At 42.8% G+C, this 24,627-nt stretch overlaps 1 protein-coding gene and 1 long non-coding RNA gene across 2 annotated transcripts in view; both read right to left on the reverse strand.

The window, feature by feature from the left end:
- The window catches only part of LOC137430377 (EF-hand domain-containing protein D2), a 39,804-nt gene extending 18,635 nt beyond the window's left edge, over positions 1-21,169 (reverse strand). The window contains exon 1 of the mRNA XM_078780616.1: positions 20,826-21,169. Within this exon, the coding sequence (XP_078636742.1) occupies positions 20,826-21,118 (293 nt within the window). The 5' untranslated portion in view covers positions 21,119-21,169. The remainder of the gene's footprint in view (positions 1-20,825) is intronic.
- On the reverse strand, positions 82-17,215 carry LOC144892664 (uncharacterized). Its single transcript, XR_013623871.1, has 2 exons — positions 16,980-17,215; positions 82-947 (listed from the first exon to the last, which is right to left on the reverse strand). It is a non-coding gene; the product is annotated as an uncharacterized LOC144892664 (long non-coding RNA).
- Positions 21,170-24,627: the final 3,458 nt, after the last annotated feature.

A 24,627-nucleotide genomic window follows, 5' to 3' on the forward strand; every position in this document is an offset into this window, starting at 1 on the left:
AAAGGCAAGTTGAGACTGGTTCCTGGAGCATTGGTGCAACGGGAAGCAAGTCTATTTGGCGTAACCCGCCGGAGGTCAACGAACGGTCGAAAGAAAACTTTATTAGTTTAAAACAAGACCAACGTTCACAGCAGGCAAAGGCATGATCACACCTGAGATAGTTACAAGTTATACCAACTTACTCACACCGTCACGGATCAGCATACAACCTTTCCCATTTCATCGACTTAGAAATACTTCTGAGTTGCAAGGATCTCCCCCCAAAAAGGAAATGATATCAGGTGTGAACATTGATAAATAAATAAATAAAAATCGACTTGTGGGGAGGAATACATCGTATTTTGTAACTTTTGGCAATTGCGAAACCACAACATGCAATACATCCGCCACATTTTTTATGCATTCTGGCATAGCAAGTGCCAAAGCAGATTTGTTCAAAAAAAACAAAAAAAAACAATTATGGAACCAAAAAAATTGGGCAACTCAATCTCTGAGCCTCAAGAAAAAGAAACACACACCCCCTCTTGTATTCAAGCATCTGCATTTCTCCCCCCTCTTCTCTGGATCCTTTGTTCCCTTGGTTGGGCCCCACGGTGGCTCCATTGCCCACTCTTAATTGGTCACCCTTTCACCCTCTGCCAAGAGCCCCAATATCGTATGTTAAAAAAAAAAGGAATTTTTTTGAAATGTTTGTCCTCAGAACCGATTACCAGGTGCTCAAACTTGAGAGGGTGGTATCCCACAACATTGATTTTCGCATTCCTAATCTAGCCTGGGTTTGAATCCCGACCGAGCTATAAACGGTCATCCTGGTGTTTCATAATTGTGCGTGCCGTCCCTCGGATGGACGTTCAACTGGGAATCCCATCTGACGGTATTATGGGAAGGTAATTGCAAACCACCCAGTATAACATTTGCAAAGAAACTGCTTCGCCAGCACCGACGGTCTGCAACAGAGTATGGGACATCAGAATCAGAATACATACAAAACCATACCGCACACACCTCTTCGCAATACTATTCTTACCATTCTGTAATCTTCCATATTCTACTTATGGCCTGGCAGCAGCTTGTGAAAAAAAAATGTGTGAAAACCTCCTTTTAGATGTTTACCTCTTAAAACGTAGCCTTTGGAACCAATGCACACATCAATTAATTAATTATTACGTATGCAGCTGGTTGCTGGGTGCAAAGCTATGACGCTGATGCAGTGCCCTCTTTTCCCAGTAAGCTGGTACTAATTTTGCTGACCTCGGAAGGATGACAGGCTGAGTCAATGCTCCCAATGTTATTTACCAGCACGACAAGGAACTCAAACTCAAGACCCTGAGATCTTAAGCCAGCCACCTTAACCGTTAGGCCAACACCGGGCCTGACACATTCACTTAAGAAATCCTTTAATCACCACTCATAATCTGTATCCCCACTCCAGCAAAGAAAGCCATCAATAAAAGGCAGGAAACAGGTTTATTTTTATTTTTTTGAAGGGGTGATGAAAAATACAAAATAAAACCGACATTCATATCTCGTACCCAGGATAGAAGAAATAAATAAACGGTCTGAGAAAAATGAACTGGAATGCTGCTTTGGGTAAAAACTGTTGAACAGTTAAACAAAGAACTACGGAAAAGCAGACATTATAATGGCCCAAAAAAGGCCCATTTGGGACATTATAATGATGCATCCAAGTCACGAAATAAGACTTATTATGGATTCAAATTACCGAATGGAATGTTTTAGGCCATTATGCACAGCAGAAGCCTCAGACCACTAAAGCACAGCTGTCATTTGTGGCAAAGCCTGGGAAACCAAATCAAAAATTGTCCTGAGAGACCAAACGTAATGTTGTCATTTCCTCTTGGACAACATCCTCAATATCCACAAGTTCAAGGCTGAAAAAGACCCTCAGCAGTATCAAGTTAAGGGTCAAACCATTTCCTGCTTCCAAACATGAAATATTGGCATTAATTGTATGGATATCTCGAGTTCCAATGTCCGAAGAGACCAAACGTTAGGTATTGTCCTGTGGATGGCTCTATTAAGACAGAGCATCCACGGATGGCTAATCGAGCTTTAATGACGCGTTCACTTCGATCAATGGCGGATGATACGTGAGGGGGTGGGGTTTGGGGAGAATTCCGACTTACCTGGGTGGCATGACATGGCATGAATGTAGGTATCATGACATTTTCACACATGACATGACATTTTAGGTATCACGTTAGGTATCATGACATTTTAGGTATCACGTTAGGTATCATGACATTTTAGGTATCACGTTAGGTATCATGACATTTTAGGTATGTTAGGTATCATGACATTTTCACACATGACATGACATTTTAGGTATCACGTTAGGTATCATGACATTTTAGGTATCACGTTAGGTATCATGACATTTTAGGTATCACGTTAGGTATCATGACATTTTAGGTATGTTAGGTATCATGACATTTTCACACATGACATGACATTTTAGGTATGTTAGGTATCATGACATTTTCACACATGACATGACATTTTAGGTATCACATTAGGTATCATGACATTTTAGGTATCACGTTAGGTATCATGACATTTTAGGTATCACGTTAGGTATCATGACATTTTAGGTATCACGTTAGGTATCATGACATTTTAGGTATCACGTTAGGCATCATGATATTTTAGGTATCACGTTAGGTATCATGACATTTTAGGTATCACGTTAGGTATCATGACATTTTAGGTATCACGTTAGGCATCATGATATTTTAGGTATCACGTTAGGTATCATGACATTTTAGGTATCACATTAGGTATCATGACATTTTAGGTATCACGTTAGGCATCATGACATTTTAGGTATCACGTTAGGCATCATGATATTTTAGGTATCATGTTAGGTATCATGACATTTTAGGTATCACGTTAGGCATCATGACATTTTAGGTATCACGTTAGGCATCATGATATTTTAGGTATCACGTTAGGTATCATGACATTTTAGGTATCACGTTAGGTATCATGACATTTTAGGTATCACATTAGGTATCATGACATTTTAGGTATCATGTTAGGTATCATGACATTTTAGGTATCACATTAGGTATCATGACATTTTAGGTATCACGTTAGGTATCATGACATTTTAGGTATCACATTAGGTATCATGACATTTTAGGTATCACATTAGGTATCATGACATTTTAGGTATCACGTTAGGCATCATGATATTTTAGGTATCACGTTAGGTATCATGACATTTTAGGTATCACGTTAGGTATCATGACATTTTAGGTATCACGTTAGGCATCATGACATTTTAGGTATCACGTTAGGCATCATGATATTTTAGGTATCACGTTAGGTATCATGACATTTTAGGTATCACGTTAGGTATCATGACATTTTAGGTATCACATTAGGTATCATGACATTTTAGGTATCATGTTAGGTATCATGACATTTTAGGTATCACATTAGGTATCATGACATTTTAGGTATCACGTTAGGTATCATGACATTTTAGGTATCACATTAGGTATCATGACATTTTAGGTATCACATTAGGTATCATGACATTTTAGGTATCACATTAGGTATCATGACATTTTAGGTATCACATTAGGTATCATGACATTTTAGGTATCACATTAGGTATCATGACATTTTCATCCTGAGGGACTTAGGTGAGCCAAGGCTCATAAAGGAGACTGAACACTTGTATGGAGACCAAGGACAACAACTATGATTGAGGCGATGTATGAGATAAATTCATTTATTTTGGTTACAATTAGGGAAATAAATTTACAACAGCAAAAACGGAATTATTTAACATCTTATCCCCAGACGTAGTCTTTTCCTAATCTTTCCTCAAGCTCCTTTTCCCACTCTCCCATACTCTTTCCCATCCCTCACGCTCACCTATTCCTTTCTCAATTTAAAATAGAGCTGGCAGGATGGCCTAGAGGTACGCACTCTCCTCTAAGCTGTCTAGCCTGGATTTGAATCCCGACTCAGCTGTGAACAGTCATCCTGGTGTGTTACAGGCAGGGCAAGCCTGGAGTTGGCCTAACGGTTAAGGTGAATGGCTTCAGATCTTATAATCTTGAGGTTGAGCCCATGGCGTACCAGACAAACACCACCAGGTGGGTTTAATCTTTCCTCAAGCTCTTTTTCCAACCTCCGAGGAGTGTCATGCTTCTGATGTCGGCACAATGAGTACGAGCTTACTGGTAAACCAGGGCACTGCATCAGCGGCACAGCCATGCTTCCAGAATATGATGCAACCAGCATGCACAGGCTCCATACTAATCATCAACAGGTAGGGTAACCCATCAATGTGTGTGCTGTTCCTCGGATGGACGTTAAACCGGGCTTCCCGACTGCTAGCATTAGTCGGTGGACGTTAAAGGTCTCAGTATCTTTGCTATCGCTGGAGTAGGTGAGCCATCGCTGGCATGCTGAACAAATCACAAATTCCTGCCCTAAATATTGAGTTGAGCGTCAGGACTGGCCAGCCAGTTGGTGAAAGACTTGGGCCGAAAACAAACTTCCCATGTCAACCCCACAAGAACCTGAGGAAAATTGTGGCCGTTAAAAGGAAAAGAAGGTCCAAGGCTATTTTTGCAGGTGCTATGTAGAAATGAAATCCATTACAGCCAAGTTCACCCTCTTTCCCTGATACAGGGCGAGAACCCCAAATAATTCCCATAAACTAAAAACTATATCTGATAGGAACCTAATATTTTGCGTAAATGTAACCCATTGTTACAGAAAGACGCAACATTATCCTGAGAGTTACCAGGTAGCGCACAATTTATCACGTGACCCAGCAGTGACGTTAACGGTTTTCACTCAGTCACGCCATGGCGCTCACCAGGGGCGCCGCCAGGGAGTTTGGGCCCCATGAAAAGATATCACAATGGGCCCCGATGAAGCACACGCGCACATTTTTTCGCCGACATTTTTGCCAGGAGGTTGAAACAATGCTTATGTTTCTGCATACAGTATGGAATTCACTATTTGATGCAAGACTGATACCCACACAAGAAATGTGCTAAAGGCCATCTTTTACAGTCTAAATGTAATTTTAATGGTAAGAATTACAACATACATCAATCTCTTCAATTAAAACTAGAACGGGCACTCGGTAGAGCGCATACCTTCGCCGCAGCTACTGTTCTGTACTTGGTAAAAATACGATTTTGACCTTTTCGTGACCTTGACCTTTGACCCGATTGCTCCCAAAATCTAATCAAATGTGTCCCGTATAATAACCAATCATCCCACCAAATTTCATGCAATTCGGTTGAATACTTTTTGAGTTATGCGAATAACATACACACACACACACAGACATACAAATAAATACACAGCGATCAAAACATAACCTTCCGCTTTTGCGAAGGTAACAAGCATTCTGAGTATTGCGCTGCAATACGTGTCCCCCTCCCGGCAGTCTGTCGTCCGGAAAACTGTTGAGGAAATTACCAAGGGTTATTTACCCACAGGTTCTGAATCGTTCCCAATCGCTAATTACCTCAGGACGGGCTCACCTGTGATTCGCACTCGGGACTTCGATTTATACACCTTGCAGACAGGTCAGCAGAAGCACGAGAAAATACGTTGTTGATAAAGAAACTTTCGAGTCACTAAATATCAGTAATTTATTCTATTTTCCGGTTCACGATCAATGATCGATGTGAATATATATATGTTGCTCGGCTTGGCTCCGCCCCTCCCGAAAGCGCGCGCTGTGTCGCACTTTTGACGTTCGCGAGACGAGGCTGAGGGCGCGCGGTGCGGCTCGAGGAGAACTCCAGAATAAACAAGAGATATCCATCGTTTTTAATATTTTCGTTTAATTAACGATATCTGCCAAACCACGTGCCCTATCGCAAATTCCAAAAGGACATTTTAGTAGATTGACATGCTGAACAGATTTGTGAAGTTTCCCCTCGATTGGATCAAAAATGACGGAGGACCTCGGTTTTAAAGGTTCATGCTTAAAAACGTCATAACTCTGAAACCATGTGACGCATGACGTCATGCTCGCTAAGGTTTTTGTTCGTCATGGGTATGTGATTCTGCCTGCAAAGTTTGGCCTCGATCTGTTCAGCCGTTGCAGAGAAAAAGGGGTTTTTGTGTTTTCACGAAAAACAATATGGCGGCAGAACCACGTGACCTGTGACGTCATGATTACCATTAAAATATTCTGCAGACCGAGTCCCCCCTACAGTGAAAATTTGATCTCAATCGGTCCTATTATTGCAGAGAAAATCTTTTTTAAAGGAAATTAAAACTTAAAATGGCGCTGAGTTAAGGATCATCAGAATTACCAAAGTTCAAAGTGCCATAACTTTGTCAAAAATGATCGAAACGTCGTGAAGTTCGAACTTGATCTGTAACTTATCATGAGGAAACGATGTGCCAAGTTTGAAATCATTAGCATTAAGCGTTTAGAAAAAAAGTCCGGAAAACTGTTCTTTGCGTGACAGACTGACAGACGGACTGACGGACTGACGGGCGGACGGGACGGCGTGCAAACCTATAGTCCCCTCCGGTGTACACCGGTAGGGGACTAATAAATTAACATTATCTATAGAATGATATAACAAACAAAATAATAAAATCAGCAGCAGAGTATACATACAAGTATACATACAAGTATACATACCAAGTGTAGTGATCCAATATCCATGGCCATGCCATTTAGTTATCACTGGTCCTTGCTCAGCCTTACACACCAAGACCCCAGCGCCAAGTCTTGTTGCTAACAAAGTCACGGATCAAGTCTTTGAAGTCCAGCTTTCTAGCCAACTGACTTTCAATGGACAGCATGGCAAGACTGCAAAGCCTGGTTAATAATTTAATATTGAGAATTTTTCCCTAATGTTCTAATAATTTTTAGGGCCCCTGTCAGTGCAGGGCCCTTGGAATCATCCTAACTACGCCCCCCCCCCCCCCCCCCCTTGCAGCGCCCCTGGCGCTCACTGTGGAAGAACGCGTGTTTCTCGTTGAACATGTCATCAAGAATGCATCATTTAGGTTTAGGGAAGGTCAAATTGCTTTTAAAAATCGCTTTCGTGGTCGTACGAAACCTTCAAAATCAGCGATATGGAAACTGGTGAAGCAGTTCAGAGAAACAGGCTGCGTGAAAGTTAAAAAGAGCACATGTGCCATTCCAAGTGCTGTTACACCAGATAAAATGGATGAAGTGTGGGAAAAGAATGGAAGCAAGACCTAATAAACCTGGGCTACTCTTTGGTGACCGTGTAGTGTCAAAGTCATTATGGCCACTTTGATCCCCGGATATTACGTCACCAGATTTCTTTTTTGTGGAGACATTTGAAGGATATAGTGTATGCCACAAATCCATGCACTCTTGGTGAATTAAAAGCAATAATAATCAGTGACGCAATCAGCAATATTCCCAAAGAAATACCACACTGTTGGAGAACATGCTGTGAAGAACGAATTTGTGGCTGCAACATGGTGGTGGACACATCCATTGAGATAATCAATTGCGTGGATCTTGTCACAACTTTGCAGTTACAGGAAGACATCGACCATAGCCGTTCATTACGATTCTTCTATGAATTCTCGATGATTCTCGGTTATTGTGCCGGTCGGCGACTTCCGTGAATTATTGGTACACAGAGTTGATTGGTTGAATAAATGTTTGTTTTTTGTAAAGTTGTTACCGTAAAATGGGGGTGAATAGGGACAGCAAGGTGAATAGGGACAGCAAAGTGAAAAAAGTTCGGAAACGTTTTTCGCTGAAAATTGATAACCATACTGATTTGTTGATATTTGGGTTGAAAGTGTTCTCTTGATTTTTTTAAAAAGCAACTTATAGTCCCTATTAACCCCATATATGGGTTAAATAGGAATAAATAGGATTTTTATGGCTGTCCCTATTCACCCCGTTTTACGGGTGAATAGGGACAGTCACTAATACAAAAAAATAATAATCAAGAAACAGGGACAGTTTGGAGAAACTTTTTATCCCATATTTTTTTTTCATTGGCACCGTGGTTTATATTGTTACGGTTCTCCGCCGCCCTTCTTCCCTTTACCAAGGGGGGGGGGGGGGGGGATTAATCCCCTTTTTCTTTCTGGGCTTGGCGGAACCGAGCGACTTGTAGCGCCTCTTCCGGACAAACGCAAGGTCGGGTTTCGGGACCAAGTCTCGCTTGTACCTAAATCCCTGCGCTGCCACGGAAGCGGGGAAGCGAGCCTCGCATGAGCCATGTGTGATTTGGGTACACCGAGCGGATTGAGTACCACGTGGTCCGTGCAGTCTTAGTAGTGGAACTCGATTCGAGCGGTTCTATTCGTACCACGCTTAGCCAATGAGGAAATCACAGGAATGATCGATTGGAAAAGGAAGAACACAGGTTTAATTATTATTCCCACACGTACGTATGTACAATGATCGGGACGCAGAGACACAGAGCAGCACTTAATCAGTCTTATCTTACTTCCCAGACTCGGGCACATCACACACACACAGGGGATTGCAGGCAGGTTGATGTTCCGGCCAACCGCGTCGACGTGGTCGTCCAGGAACGGCCCCGTCCGGCTCTCCACGGTCCCAGCACGTCCCGCGAAGATGGCAAGCAGGCGGTGGAAGGATCCTCGTGGCACGTCTCCCAAACAAAAGGCAGCCGATGAGGTAGGACGGAAAATACGCGTCTCAGCGCGGCTGGCGGTTACACAGCCGTTATCACTTGCGTAATTTAATGCACTGTATGCAGCTCGGCTTTAAGCTCAACTGAGCGTCGCTTTATATTAGCGTGTATCTTGGTTCAATGCGCGTCTTGCTCCACTCGCGTATCTTTCAAAGTCCTCTTCGGCTCACCGCGCTGCTGGAACTCAACTCTCAACCGCTGGTGCTCAGTCCTTACTCAACGAGTCCTTTGACGCTCGGGTCCTCCTGGCGCGAGTCCTCATTCAACTGCTCACCACGCGCGAGTCCTCTTAGGGGCTTTGCGCGACGGGTTATATTGATACGCCCCGAACCTTCTCGAACCCTCTCGAACCTTCCAACCACGCCCTGTGACGCAGTGCTGCCGCCACACCCTCTGAGCTCTGATTTGCGGCTCGCGCTTACCGTCAGCTCCTCTGCCGCCCTCACTCTGTCCCGCCCCGACCCTCCTAGGCCTGCCTCGTGTTAATTCGCGCCAAAATGAACCAAAGGCAGTACAAAGAGGCATGAGGCTAGGGAGGCGGGATAGTCAATGGACGTAGAAGTAGGACCTATTCTCCTTACTCGACTCAACGCAGAACTAACATAGGAAAAGGACTAAGCTCACAAATACTAAGAGATAACTACACTATCGCGAGGCTACATGTTGCTTGTGTGACTAACTATGAGGGGAAATATAACCTTTATTATATTGACTGTTACCAAAACTCAAAACCGCAACAATATTATGGGTGCATATTATGTGCATCCATCTGAGCTATCAATTTAGCAACAAGTTGGAAACTCAGGTTTGTTTCTTGATTCTTTTTTTTTTGTATTATTGACTGTCCCTATTCACCCGTAAAACGGGGTGAATAGGGACAGCCATAAAATTCCTATTTGTTCCTATTTAACCCATATATGGGGTTAATAGGGACTATAAGTTGCTTTTTAAACAAACAAGAGAAGAATTTCAACCCAAATATCAACAAATTAGTATGGGTTATCAATTTTCAGCAAAAAAAGTTTCCGAACTTTTTTTTTCAGTTTGTGTCCCTATTCACCCCATTTCACAGTACTTGAGAATATTCGCATGATCCTTTTGAGATGACCGTGATAAGTAAAACACTTATAATGCATTTATAGCAAAAACTGTTATAAACTCCCATGATCCTCGTCGTCACGGGTTCCGCCATCTTGATGCGACCCATGCCGTCGATGGCCGATGAGTCGTGGACATTGGGACTAGTCCGTTATCTCTACCATGTCCGTGTAGCTGTCACCGGGGTGAGTGTTGCATTGATCACGCTACGGCGTAACGTATGTTTGTTTTAATTGACTGTTTCGTCTGTTATGGCTGTAATGTTTGCATTGCTATGGAAATACGAATGCTCAGGGTATTGAATCCATCTTTTTCTGGGTCTTGTTATATTATTAAACTGATACATTCAGTTATGTTCATTAATAACAAGTACTACTATGTGTATTGTACATTTATTGGAGAACAATTTTACTATTGGTTACCGGTTGATATGTGGTAATATTATTCCTGGTCAACTACAGAATAACTGTAGGCATTGGTGAAATTGGAATGTTGAATTGTTATTAACTATAATGTCTTTAATGGTTAACGATAATATTTTTATTAGTTAACACCTGAATTAATGACAGAAGATAGTTGATCGGAATTGTTCAATTTCTCATAGATTGCATTGGTAAAATATTTACTCTTCAACTGTAGTAAATTGTAACGGTAATTGTAACAGAGTTTATCATTGAATACATGAAAGTATTGCCCTGAAGTTTGTAAGTTCCTAAATTGTCAACGACTGCATCCTGACAGGTTTCATTGTGTCTTGAAGCTTTTTCATCCATCTCCACCTGCAATGCTCAATAAACTGTTGAAGCAAGATCAGTTGATCTCATCTCATCTAAAACATAACATTAGCGTGCATTTACACAAAATATTAGGTTCCAAGCTGATATAGTTTAGTGCATGGGAATTCTTTATGGTTCTCGAATAAATAAATAAAATATCACATGCATAACAATCGACAATTCAAAATTCAGGTGCAAAAGGCAAAAATAAAAAATTATTTAGAGAGGCACATGCCTCCGCCCACATTGTTACATCATGATACATACTTATACCAGGGTTTGATTTAAATCCTTTCAGCTGTTCTCAAGTATCACTTTTTTTTTTAACCGAACATGACTTCTGACCTTTGATGCCGAACTCGATTTAGTTCATCTTTGCATCATAATATACACTTATACCAAGTTTGGTCAAATCCTTATCACTGGTTGACAAGTTAGCTCAGCAACAGATTTTTTTTTTTTTTTAACCACACTTGACCTCTGACATCTTGACCCGATAATTTAATCAGTTCATATTTGCATTATTCCCTGGTGTGTACCCCGGTTTAGAATAGGTACACCGTAGCCCTGCATGTCACAAGAGGCGACATAAAGGGTTGGCATCAGGAAGGGGATCTGGCCATAAAAACATTGCCTCAAACAGTGAACCATGACAATTACAACTACATATGGGCAGGGTACAGCCCGAAGTACCCCGTGGGGGACCTCACTCCCTCTCGTCAAAACTCAAGGTGGGTAACCCGATCGAAGCAAGGGTGGAAATCACTCCATTTATGACGACGAAATGTCTGATGCCCAATGTGGAGATCGGTTTCTGAGGTTTGGGACAAGGAATGCAGGGACAATGACAGGGAAATCAGGAGAAGTGGGGGAAGTATTGGTCAGAAGAAGAGTGGACATATGTTGTGTGCAGGAGACAAGATGGAAGGGGAGTGGTGTGAGAATGGTGAAAGGTAGGCAGGGACAGAAATACTAGTTTGTGTGGCAAGAGTGCCCGGAAGGTGTGCATGGTGTTGGCGTCCTCTTTTCTGAGGAGTTTGTAGACAGTGTGGTGAGTGTGACGAGTGAGTGAAAGGTTGATGATGGTGAAAATGATGATTGGAAAGCTGTTGGTGAACGTTACCTCGGGTAATGCTCCGCAGGTTGGTCGGAGCGTTGAAGAGAAGGACAAGTTCTGGTGTGCAATAGAGAAGCTGATGGAAAACGTGAAAGATGAGGAAGTTGTTGTGGTCGGAGGAGACTTAAATGGACATGTGGGAAGGCGTATGGACGGTTTTGAGGGAGTTCATGGGGGTTACGGATATGGTGTGAGGAAAAGAGAAGGTGAAAGGATTTTGGAGTTTGCTGATGGAGCCGATTTGTTGATTTGTAATACTCAGTTCCAGAAAGAGCTTGTTACATACATGTCAGGTGGGGCGACGACAACGGTTTACTACCTGATGGTGCGTAGGCGAGATAGGAGGCACCTCCGGGACACAAAGGTGATCCCGGGGGAGGAGGCCGTTTCACAGCACCACTTGGTTGTCTGCGGCATAAGGGTGAAAGTTGTGAGGAGAGCTCGGCGGGTGAAGTACCAACCGAGAATGAAGGTGTGGAGGTTGAAAGAGGTGACAGTGAGGAAGGCATTAAAAGAGAGACAGAGTATGGTCGAGGATGATGTGGTTGAGCTTGAAAGTGGTTGGATGTCAATGAAAGAGAATCTGTTGGGAGCCGTTGGTGAGGTATGTGGATTGACAAAAGGACCACCGAGGCACTCGGAAACATGGTGGTGGGATGTTGAAGTTGGAAAGAGGATTGACGAGAAGAGGAAGAAGTTCAAGGAGTGGCAGAAGGAGAAGGGTACAGGGGCAGAAAATGCAGAGCATGAAAGTTATAAGGCAGCCAATAAGGCTGCAAAGAAAGAGGTAGCAAAGGCGCAGGAGGCATGTAGGAAAATGTTCGGAGATCGCTTGGATTTGGAAGAGGGTCAGAGAGCGGTATTCAGGATTGCAAAGCAGATAGCGAAAGAGGTGTGATGTGATGGGGGTGAGTTGCTTGAACGATGAAGGGACAAGTCGTTGTGGACCCAGATGGAATTAAAGGAAGATGGAAGAGATATATGGAAATACTGTTGAATGCAGAGAATGAATGGGATAGCAACATAGAGAGTAACCCAGTTTTAGGACCGGCAGAGAAGATAACCTGGGAAGGAAGTTGAGGAAGCAATAAAAGCAATGAAAAGTAGAAAAGCGGGAGGGTCGACAGGAGATGTGGGAGATATGTTGAAGGCAGCAGGAAGTTGGGGTGTTAAGAGAATGACAGAGATCTGTAATCTGGTGGTGAAAGAAGGCCGCATTCCAGTGGATTGGGAACTGAGTACCCTCGTCCTTCTATACAAGGGGAAAGGTGACCCTCTGGAGTGTGGCTCGTATCGAGCGATAAAGTTATTGGAGCATGGAATGAAGGTTTTGGAAAGGGTGTTGGAGAGGAGGATAAGGAAGAAAGTGAAGATCGACGAAATGCAGTTTGGATTAATGCCAGGAAGAGGAACGACGGACACGCTTTATATTGTAAGGCAGTTGCAGGAGAAGTACATGGAGAAGAGGAAGAAGATGTTTCTTGGGTTTGTTGATCTGGAGAAAGCATTTAATAGGGTTCCACGTGAAGTAGTGACATGGGCATTGAGGAAGTTAGGAGTGGAGGAATGGTTGATCAGAGTCGTGATGGCAATGTACAAAAGAGCGCGCACAGCTGTAAGGACGAAGGACGGGAACAGTGGAGAGTTTGAGGTGAAGGTGGGAGTGCATCAGGGGTCGGTACTAAGTCCACTACTATTTGTAGCTGTGATGGAGGTGCTGGCTCAGAACGTAAAGGAGGGTTTACCGTGGGAGTTGTTGTATGCAGATGATCTGGTGTTGATTGCAGAAAGTATGGATGGACTGAAGGAGAAGATGAACAAGTGGAAGGAATGTATGGAGACAAAAGGTCTGAAGGTGAATATCGGAAAGACGAAGGTGATGGCAAGTGGTAAAGCATGTGGTGAGGTGGAAAGAACTGGGAAGTGGCCGTGTGCTGTGTTCGGGAAGGGTGTCGGAGTGAACTCCATTCAATGTACAATGTGCGCTGAGTGGGTTCTCAAAAATGTCGTGATTTGAGAGGGTCATTAACCAGTGTGGCAGCTACATTCAAGTGTAAGGTGTGCACAGAGGGAGCTGCATATGGAGGAAATGTTGAGTTGGATCTTGGAGACAGTGTGAAGCTGGAAGGTGTGAAAACATTTTGCTACCTAGGAGACTTGCTGAATGGAGAAGGTGGATCAGACTCGGCAACGGTTACTGGAGTGAGATGTGCATGGAAGAAGTTTCGGAAACTGAGTGGCGTGCTGACGAGGAGGGGAGTGTCGTTGAAGCTGAAGGGAAAGGTGTATGCTGCATGTGTGAAGTGCTATGATTTATGGGAGCGAGACATGGGTAATGAACGTCGAGCAGCAACGAAGGCTGGAAAGGGTGGAAATGCGAATGCATACGGTGGATGTGCGGAGTATCGTTGAGAGAGAGGAAGACAAATGATGAATTGCGAAAGATGATGGGAATAGAGCCTGTGATGGATGCTGTGAAGAGAAACAGGTTGAGCTGGTTTGGTCATGTGTTGAGGAAGGATGAAAGTGACTGGTTGAGAAGAGTGATGAAAATGAACGTAGAAGGAAGTAAAGGACGGGGAAGACCGAGAAAGACTTGGCTAAAGATGGTGGAAGAAGAAATGCGGGCAAGGGGGTTAACAAGGGGAGATGCAGAAAATAAGGCAAAATGGAGAAGATCGTCATGGGGACCGCAAGGCTAACCCCCGCTCCAGCAGAGAAAAGGGCCTTAAAATGCCTGTTGTTGTTGTTGTATATTTGCATTATTATATATACCTGTACCAAATTTGACTAGGATCCCTTCAGCCATTCTTAAGTTGTCGCGGTATAAAAAACCATCATTGACACAGCTGGACCGACAACCATAAAACGTAATGTCTCTGGTGATTTGATCGGTGGAGGAAAAACGATAAGGGAAAAGTTAAAATTGACAGATTTTAATAATACTGCATGGTATGACAGATTTACTTCCTGCCACAACACCGGATGAATAAATTACTTGAAGGATTGTGTACAGCTGCCTGGCCGATCAGGACGTTTGTGACAATGCCAAAGCTCGACTCAACTTTCTTCTGGAAGCATGACAAGTGGCCCCCAACCCGTCATTGGTGCCGACGCGTGTAGCTGAAGCCAAGCCATGAAAATATTTGCTGTAAATCATGAATGGCAACGCAAGCATACAAGTTTGTTCGCTCATTGATTCAAATGGAGCACACGGATGGGGTTTTGCATCGGTTCTTGCTGGAACATGTCTGCACCACCGATGCAGTGCACCTGTAGGTTAGGGCAACAATTTGGAATTTATTCATGGTGCCACCAATAGGTCACCTACTCACCGTGAAGGACACTGTGGGATCTTTAATGTCCACCAACTCATGCTGGCAGTCAAATCCACCGACTTACCACCCTTGACACATCGCCCTGCCTGCAAAACTCCAGGATGAGAGTTTATAGCTTGGCTCAAGATTCAAAACCTGGCTAGACAGCTCAGAAGCTAGATGTACATACATCTTGGCCATCCAGTCAGCCCTGCCATAAAAGTAGCTGCTCATTAGTTTTTCAATTCAATAAAGACAACCAAAGACGATGAGAGGTGAGAAAAGGAACCTCTAATATCATGGACAAGTTCACAATCACACAGCCAAATGGACTTTGCATGCTCGCTGAAGCAATACTGATTACACAACAAAATGACAATTCCTCCCAGAGCTCATTTAAAGACACAAATCACTGGCTTGACGAACCACACAAGGGCTCCGACATTCTTACAAGCACTTGCACTTTGCCCTGTTTTCACCCTGTCGCCATTCAATCCCTAACGGCACTGCGCCGTGGCCTTGCGATGCCTGGAACAAAAGGATAGGGCTCATTCTTACAAAGTATGAAACGAGGGGAAGCTATGCCATAACGCTTAGGCCCGTCTGATACAAGGCTCACTACATTTCTAAAAAAAATAAAAATAAGAATAATAAATAAATCGGTGCACTCAATCAGTACCAAAAATAATTAATAAACGTTTATTTTCCACAACGTTTGGGTATGCTGGTTAAAGAGAAGCCATGTGACGAGCGAAAAAGAGGAACATTTCCCAAAGTTAACGAAATGCAAAATAAAAAGAGGAAAGAGCAATTGTTTCAGGTCAAATCGCACCCAGAACACTCATGGCAACAGGTTCCAGTAAGGGACCACCGAGCGTGGTTGTTTACACGCGTCCAACAATCGGGACAACACTGGTGTATGCCAAAGCAATCAAGATATTAAAGCTGAGGGCGGGCATTTAGTTGTGCCGAGGTCAGTCAAAACCAGCCCATGACAAATTTAGGAAGTACTGATGAGTACTCACAAAAACATCACCTTTTATGGAATGAAATGCCACACAGTAGGGATAGAGGAAGTGGAGGAGAGCATCATCGTGCAGTAACTGGTACAGTTAAACAAAGCTGGTGAATTCATAAACTAGAACGGCAATCGGTGGAGAGCGTATACCTCCGCCAGGTTGAACAGTTTACATTTTGTGTCCCGCCAGATCTGGACCCAGGTCTCCAAAATCAAATAGGCTTGTTCTTGTTGCCTAACCAACTCATATCCAAGTTATCAAATCTCGTCCAAAACTTTTTGAGATTGTTTTTTGCCCCATTTCTCAATGGTAAAGAATCATTAAAAAAAATAATTAAAATTGTCGGATCCAGATTCGAATCTTCACCAAAATCTAAACGATTCGTGCTTCTCACACACCCAATCTGTCCACCAAGTTTCGTCCGAATCTGTCAATAACTTTTTGAGATATCCTGCTCACAGACAAACAGGGACAACCAGACAGACAGGGGTGAAAACATAACCGCTGTCCACCTTCAGTGACATATGCAGCAAACTACGCTCATATTTTCATTCAGCAGTTAGAGGTGAGTGTAAACAAAGTCGCATTAAGAAAACAAGAAAATGTACAGTACTGTACAACAACTAGTTACATTAAAGGTACGAGTTACTGGGAGGTAGCCTGCTTAAGATGTCTATCTGAACTGCTCGCTCGTACATGGGCAACCCAGGTTGAAATCCTGTACATTTTTCCAATCATCCTTGCAATTTGCGTAAAACGTACACCGATGTTTATCAATGTATTTGCACTGCGTACAAAGTTGTATGTACACAAGTCCTGTAGACATGCAACATTGATCAGAGACATTTCGATTTAGAAATTTTAAAAATTCCTCATTTCAGAAAATTTCAAACATGATTTGATTAGATTACAGCTCGGTCACAAAATACTAATACTACTACTAATACTACGAAGGCTACTACGAATCCGCATACCTAGCTGTGGGACATGGTGACCCCCTTGGAGATCGACTCTGTTGCACGTTGTTCCATTGGGATGGGGGCAACACGACGTTATGGCAGGAATTTTTGGAATTTGTTCAGGATGCCGACGATAGCTCGCCTTCTCTTCATGAAGGACATCGTGGGATCTTGAACGTCCACCAACTAATGCCGCAGACGGAACGCCCGTTTAACGTCGTGACGGCACACGCCCTGATGAATCGACCTGCCTGTGAAACACCAAGTTATCTGGATTCAAACCCAGGATAAACAGCTTAGAGGCGACTGAATACCTCTAGGGTCACTGAATAAACGTGTCCAAATCATATTAGACCGAGGAAGTGACAACTCTGACATTTGGACACACACTTGGCCACTCGTTTCAGAAGAGTCAGCAAATATGATTGCCCTTCTCTTGTGACGTGTTAAAGGCTATATAAGTATTCTCAAAACATTAAAATATCATAAGAACATTCCCCAAATAAGAATTATAAATTACTAATCAAGGAATCATGATGAACTTTATCTCATTTACAAATGATACCCCCAATGGGAGTTGGTAACTGAACCAGCTGTGTACAATTTGAATAGTGAAAAACAAAACTGGATGTGTGTGCACGCACCCTTTACCCTACAAAGTGACTAGGCCACATTATTTATTAAATAAAAAAATAACCACCCTTAGAGGCCATTTTTCCCCACAAAGCGGGGGTTGGCCTTTTTTGGGAACCATGGTTGTTGTTGTTTTTTGGTCCCCTTTTTGAAGCAATGTTTTACGGCCGGATGCCCTTCCTGACGCCAACCCCTTTTGCCGCCTTTTAACGACAAACAGGGAATTACCAGTGAACTGGTACTCAATTAGCCGACCTCGGAAGGACGACAGGCCGAGTCAACCCCCCCTGGCGTTAATTCAGCGATCGACCGGGATTCGAACCCAGGATCCTAAGCTGGCACCCTAGCCGCTAGCCCAACACCAGGGATTTTAAATGATATTAAGGACATTATTTATTAAATGATAAACCTTTTTTGATTTTGATGTCATACCGTACTCTCCAGAGCGTCGGTGCTGCCAAAGCAGTTTCTTGGCAAGAGTTATACTGGGTGGTTTGCCATTGCCTCCCCAGTCCATGCTCTCTACTTTTAAATTCTGAGAATCTTGCAAGGGAGCAGCACATACCACTTTTAAAAGGTCTTTGATATGACTTGATTGACCTTTCATTCTTGATAAAGACGCCAAAATACCGAGATAGACCATGAAAGAAAGACGTTAGAGTTCCTTTCAAACTGCGGAATGTCGATCAGATTTCTAATCACAGATTTTTTTTTTTTAAACCAACCTTGAGCGTTAGTCATGCAAGACAAATATTTGCACTTTACAGTTAAACTATTCAAGCAGTAACGACAACAGTGAAAGGACCATTTCTCATGCACAAAAACAACCCACACTTAAAGGAAAGCAAATTGCAGAAAAGCTCAGAATGTAGCCGAGCTCTACTTAAAGCAAAACGACGACTTCAAACAACAGCCTTTGATACGTCGGTGTTTGTGTTTCAAGGACAAACATCACATGGTGTTCACCAAAAATGATGTCATGATGTACAAATAAAGTACAAATAAAGTAGTGAAAACAAACCAAATTTTTTTTACAAATAAAGCAACAAAAAAAGTATAAATAAAGCACAAAGTACAAATAAAGTACAAATAAAGCACCAAGTACAAATAAAGTACAAATAAAGCACAAAGTATAAATAAAGCACAAAGTATAAATAAAGCACAAATAAGCACAAAGTATAAATAAAGCACAAATAAAGCACAAAGTACAAATAAAGCACAAGTATAAATAAAGCACAAAGTATAAATAAAGCACAAAGTATAAATAAAGCACAAAGTACAAATAAAGTACAAAGTACAAATAAAGCACAAAGTACAAATAAAGTACAAATAAAGTATAAATAAAGCACAAAGTATAAATAAAGCACAAAGTACAAATAAAGTACAAAGTACAAATAAAGCACAAATAAAGTACAAATAAAGTACAAATAAAGCACAAAGTACAAATAAAGCACAAATAAAGTACAAATAAAGCACAAAGTACAAATAAAGTACAAATAAAGCACAAAGTACAAATAAAGCACAAATAAAGTGCAAATAAAGTACAAATAAAGCACAAATAAAGTACAAAGTATAAATAAAGCACAAAGTACAAATAAAGTACAAATAAAGTAAAGTACAAATAAAGCACAAAGTACAAATAAAGCACAAATAAAGTACAAATAAAGCACAAATAAAGTACAAATAAAGCACAAAGTACAAATAAAGCACAAATAAAGTACAAATAAAGTACAAATAAAGCACAAAGTACAAATAAAGCACAAATAAAGCATGAAGTACAAATAAAGTACAAACTAGAACGACACTCAGAGAGCATACTGAACAGAATGTTTTGTATCCCACTGATGGGCCGGATCTGGATTCGGACCTGAACCAAAATCTAATCGGCTTGTTCTTGTCACCAAACCAACTTGCCACCAAGTTTCGTCCGAATCCATCCACAACTTTTTGAGATATCCTGCTATGTATAGTTTTTGGCCCTATCTCCCAATGGTGAAGAATCAAATAAAAAATTATACTAGCCGGATCCGAATCCGGATCTTCACCAAAATCGAATAGTTTCATCCTTGTCACATACACTACCTCTCTGCCAAATTGTCCGAATCCATCCACAACTTTTGAGATCTTGTTCACAGACAGACAAACAGACAGGGGTGAGAACATAACCTCCATCCACCTTTGGTGGCAGAAGTATTAAAGTACAAATAAAGCAAAAATAAAGTACAAATAAAAATTCTCAGTACAAACTGCAGTGTGTCGATTTGTACGAATCAAAGAACTGAAGTTAAAACACAATTATTACTTTGTTGGCAAACTTTACACAAATTTTCAGTTACTGTTTGATACAATAATTTTAACACCTTAATGTCAAACTTTGAAATATATAATCAAGTTTTACACAGACATTCAGATTCGAGGGAGAGTTAAAATGACAGAAGGAACTAGGGCGGAGTTCACAGAACACCTTACCCCACGCAGACCTGAGAAACAAGGACGTGGGCGGAGTCTGCGAGCGGCAAATTTGACGACGCAAGATTACGTAATATGTTGTCCAAGTACTGCTAAACGGAAGGTGTTTGAAAGTGCCAAAAGGCGATTTGTGTTCTAGTGTTCAGCTATGCAATTAAATTAAATTAAAATAAAATAAAGATTTTAAAGCTCGCAGAAAAAAGAAAAAAAAACTTTTGGAAGTTTATCGCCATTGACGCAGCGTCTTTTACACCACCTTATTGAGCACATTGCATTAGTTATTCGTGCCTGTTGTTTGTGTCATTTATGACGTCCTTAAAAACAGTAAGAGTCCTGTTTGAATGATTTTCAAATTTGTTTCACTGCCAGACAGGCAGACGCAGTAAAAAAAAAAATGACGTCACTCCGGGACGAAATCACAGACTTTAAACGTCACTCATTTCAATGAAAAGGAAAGAAAAAGAAATTCCGAAATGAACATCGAGAACAAGTTGAGGAAACCAAACGTCTTACAAATGGTTTTCATAAATTACTGGAGGACACGGGGCGTGAAGCGCAGACAAGTCGGGGCTTGTGACAAGTACAAGCGAGCTCAATAGACAATGTTGTTTACGGACACCTGTAGTTTCCAGACTGCCATTTTACACCCACTCACCCATTCAGTCAGCCACACCCAGCCGAGAAAGACGCGCACAACATTCTCCACCATTATCAACGGTCCATAACTAAAGCCTCCAACTCTCCTTCTATCACTCGTACCTTCGGAACATGGCTTCCATGTCCTTGATCTGTCGCCGTGAAAACTCCCTGAACTCCGCGTACGGGCTGACGACGCGCATGCTTGGCTTTCCCGCCTCGCCCGCCTCTCCACGCCTGCTCAGCTTGGCCGCTAGTTCCGGATCGGCGTTCGCCGTCGCTTCTTTCTCCGCGTGTAACCCGTTGCCGCACTCGGACTCCGCGTCCACTTCTGGCTCGGTCGAGCACGACGACGCGTCCCCATCTTCGATGTCCAACCGCCTCTGCAGCTTCCCTGCGAGCTCGTCCGTCGCCATGGCACGACTCAAAGATTCTTCCTCTTTTGGAGATATTCTTCTTCTTCAAATTTCACATGCACGCCCGCCTGAACCGTCTCCTCTTCTTCAATTTAGTTGTTCCTTCAGTTAAATAAATAATCCATATCAAATTGCAAAACAGTATTACTCCCACAAGCAAGTTAGCAAAGGTACCCGCCCTATGGGCGGGGCTTCAATTGGGAGGCCCAAATGAAAAGACAAAATATCAGAAATTGAAGGCTTTTTTTATTTTAAACGATTCATATAAACATCCGTTAAATCATATCACACAAATCATCAAAATCTAAACTATTTGTAGAATTTCAATAAAAGCCACATCACTGTTCATATCGGTAAATATTATTCTATCATGTTTGGGAAAATTCGAAAATTGGGAAAAATTGGAAAAATTGGGGAAAAAATGGAAAAACAATATAGCCTATTTTACTCCAGGGGGTCCCAGGATTACCCACCCAAAATTTCGTTGCGATTGGTTGAGCCGTTTTTCGTGGGAACAGATGGACAGACAGACAGATGGACAGACGGACAGACATTTGGTGAATTATAGTAAGATGCTGAGAAAGAAAACAAACAACGAAATATTTCAATTATCGACCACCGAAACAATCAAAAACCAGGCAAATGATACAAAAGTATATCGTGCTGAAATGTATAGTGTTATACATATTTGAATCCTGACCCAGCTATAAACTGTTATGCTGGTGTTTCACAAAGAACTCTGTAGTTCTGTCAGCGTAGTCATTGGGTTCTTGGTCTCCTCCCTGACCAAGGTCCTTCTTGCCCTGGTGCTCAGTTTGGTCAGACGGCCAGGCCAGTAGTTCCATAATCTTTCCATTTCCTAATGATGGAGCTCACTGTGCTCTTGGGAACTTTCAACACTCTACAAATTGTTTATACCCTTCCCCAAATCTATGTCTCCTTACAATAATATACTGAAGTTCGATGGACAGTTGCTTCGACTTCATGGTAGAGTTTCTGCTCTGACCTGCACTCCCAACTGTGGGACCTTATATAGAAAGGTGTGTTTCTTTCTAAAGCATGTCCAATCAATTGAATTGGCGACAGGTGGACTCCAACCAAGTTGTAGGCAACTCGATTATGATCAAAGGAAATTGGATGCACCTGAGATCAATTTGAAGTGTCATAGCAAAGGGGTTGAACACTTATTGATCCAATAAATTTCAGCTTTTTATTTTTAATGATTTCACAAAACATTTCTAAAAAAAAAAAAATCCACTTTGACATTATGGGGTATTATGTGTAGATTAGCGACAAAAAAAAAATCTCTACTTAACCCAATTTAAATTCAGGATGTAACAACCAAATGTGAAAAAAGTAAAGGTGTGTGAATACTTTCTGAAGGCACTGTACATATTTATTGTTAAAGCCATGGGTTTGAGTGCTACGACGAGGAGGATCCTCGGTTCCCCTCGGACTTACCGGGCTTGAGTCAACCGATCACAAATAACTTCATACCATGGTTGGTTGCTAGGCAACCGCAAGCGCTAATTGATATTGTCACGCGATCCCTTCCGGTTAATACCAGGGCTCGCGAATGACCAAACAGCTTTAATGGAGGCGACGATCAAACACGGATTCGGCTATAAGAGCACGGGAGGCTGAAGTGAATAAGAAGAAGAAGCGGCAGCGCTTACCTCCCGGCTCGAGCATGCCAGCGTCTTCAACCTGGAAAGTGATTAACTCAAACGAACACAGGATTCGGAATAGACAATAAAATAATACAAGGGTTTATTTACAAGGAATCGCGGAACAGGGAAATACGCGCCGGTAATAAATGTCCTAATCGGGACGACCCCACTCACACTTCAATTACAGGACAAAGAACCACCTTTAGAACCACCGTTAGAGGCACCCCTCCAAGCCCCTCCCTGCCGAGCACCAGGTCACTGGTAATTCAAGGAATGAATGAAATGAAATAACACGTCGTGTGGTGTTCTGTGAGATGTGGTGCATGCTTATCTTCGTCTGTAGTCGTGTCCGCCGTCCAACGCGGCTCCGAGCTCCGGTGCGAAGAAACCCTCAGTCCGCTTTGCCCATGCGCTCCACCAGGCCCCGAGCGACCCGCTCAGCTGCACGCCCCACTCCAAGCTCAACGTTGGTCGCACACGAGGTCCCTTTCCCTCACAGCACCAAGCCTCGCTCCAAGTTCCGAGCACCGCTCCAAGCACCACGAAGATGACGAACCAACGACCACCAGTCAAGAATGCAGAGAGGAGTGCGAATAAACCCAGGCAAGAGTCCAGCGCAGAGCGCGAGCTTCAAGCACGAGGGGAGAGAGAGAAAATGTCCGATGTCGTCCAGCGAGGCCTTTTGTCACCTCGCGTGTGACGTCAATTTTGGCGCGTTCCCAATCAGAGCCTCGTCTCTCGACCTCTCGAATGTTCTGACTGTGCTGGTGCCCTCCCATTGGCCAAGTGCTTCCCGCCCTATGGTGTTGCTCGCCCCTCCCCCTGGCCAATCAACTGTCCTCCTGGGCATGGCTCCCAGCCTTGCTCGATGCTTGGTCGCCTACGCCGGTGTTGTACACGGTCGTTGCCTACTTGTCTTTCCGGTCAGTCAGTGTAAGGGGAGGGAATTATTTAATGTGTGCCCTAAGGACCTATCTAAGTGTTTAAATGAGTGTGTTGCCATAAGGGACACAGGTTTGGCGACAGGGGGAACGACAAACAAAGGAATATTACCCATAATCCATGTACTAATTAGCATACCCCACCCCCCTCGCGGCGGGGACACCAATACAGCTTATACCGACAAACCGGGTAACATAGAACTTATTGCAGGTAGATTCCCGATCACGACAGTCGAGTACCTACCTATACAGATCTGCCTGGCTCTAGATATTCCTTTACCCCCAGACATAACAACCCCCTGGAACCATAGCTCTTGCTAGGTTCACTGCAGGCACCACCATTCCAGTCTTAACACTTACTTTCTCACACTTAATTAGCCTATGAAATAAATCAGGAGGGCTGTGGGAAGTGGGCCGGAACTTCCTACCTGTTCTCCTTAACATGCTAATCCCCTTACCAATCATGCAGTCAAATATTTACAATCATTAATTGTTCCTGCAGAGGGAGGAAACAAACAACATGCAAAACTAACTTAACCACAAACCTTAGCCTTAACCAAAACTTCAAAAATTCCAAAAACTCTAATAAAACCTTTGTACAAACCCCTTCCTAAAGACCGCATCCCCCGGTGGATGCCACAAGACGCAACCTTACCTGTGGGGCCATCCCAATGCACCCCTAAATTTCCGTGGGCCCTGTCCAGGTGTTACAGGTGAGTGACATGGCTCGGTGGATTTCGCCCTCATTCATTCAACACAAACCCTTAACCACGAATACACATGCCGTAACTCATCACGACACAAAAATCATAACCAAGCACTTATTTCACCCCCCTGCAGGACCTTGGCATAGATGTCATATTCGTGTGTGTGCATTCATTTCTCTCAACTAGGCAGC

This window comes from Myxine glutinosa, chromosome 6 (assembly GCF_964187855.1).
Source record: "Myxine glutinosa chromosome 6, kmMyxGlut1.1, whole genome shotgun sequence".
Taxonomy (NCBI): domain Eukaryota; kingdom Metazoa; phylum Chordata; class Myxini; order Myxiniformes; family Myxinidae; genus Myxine; species Myxine glutinosa.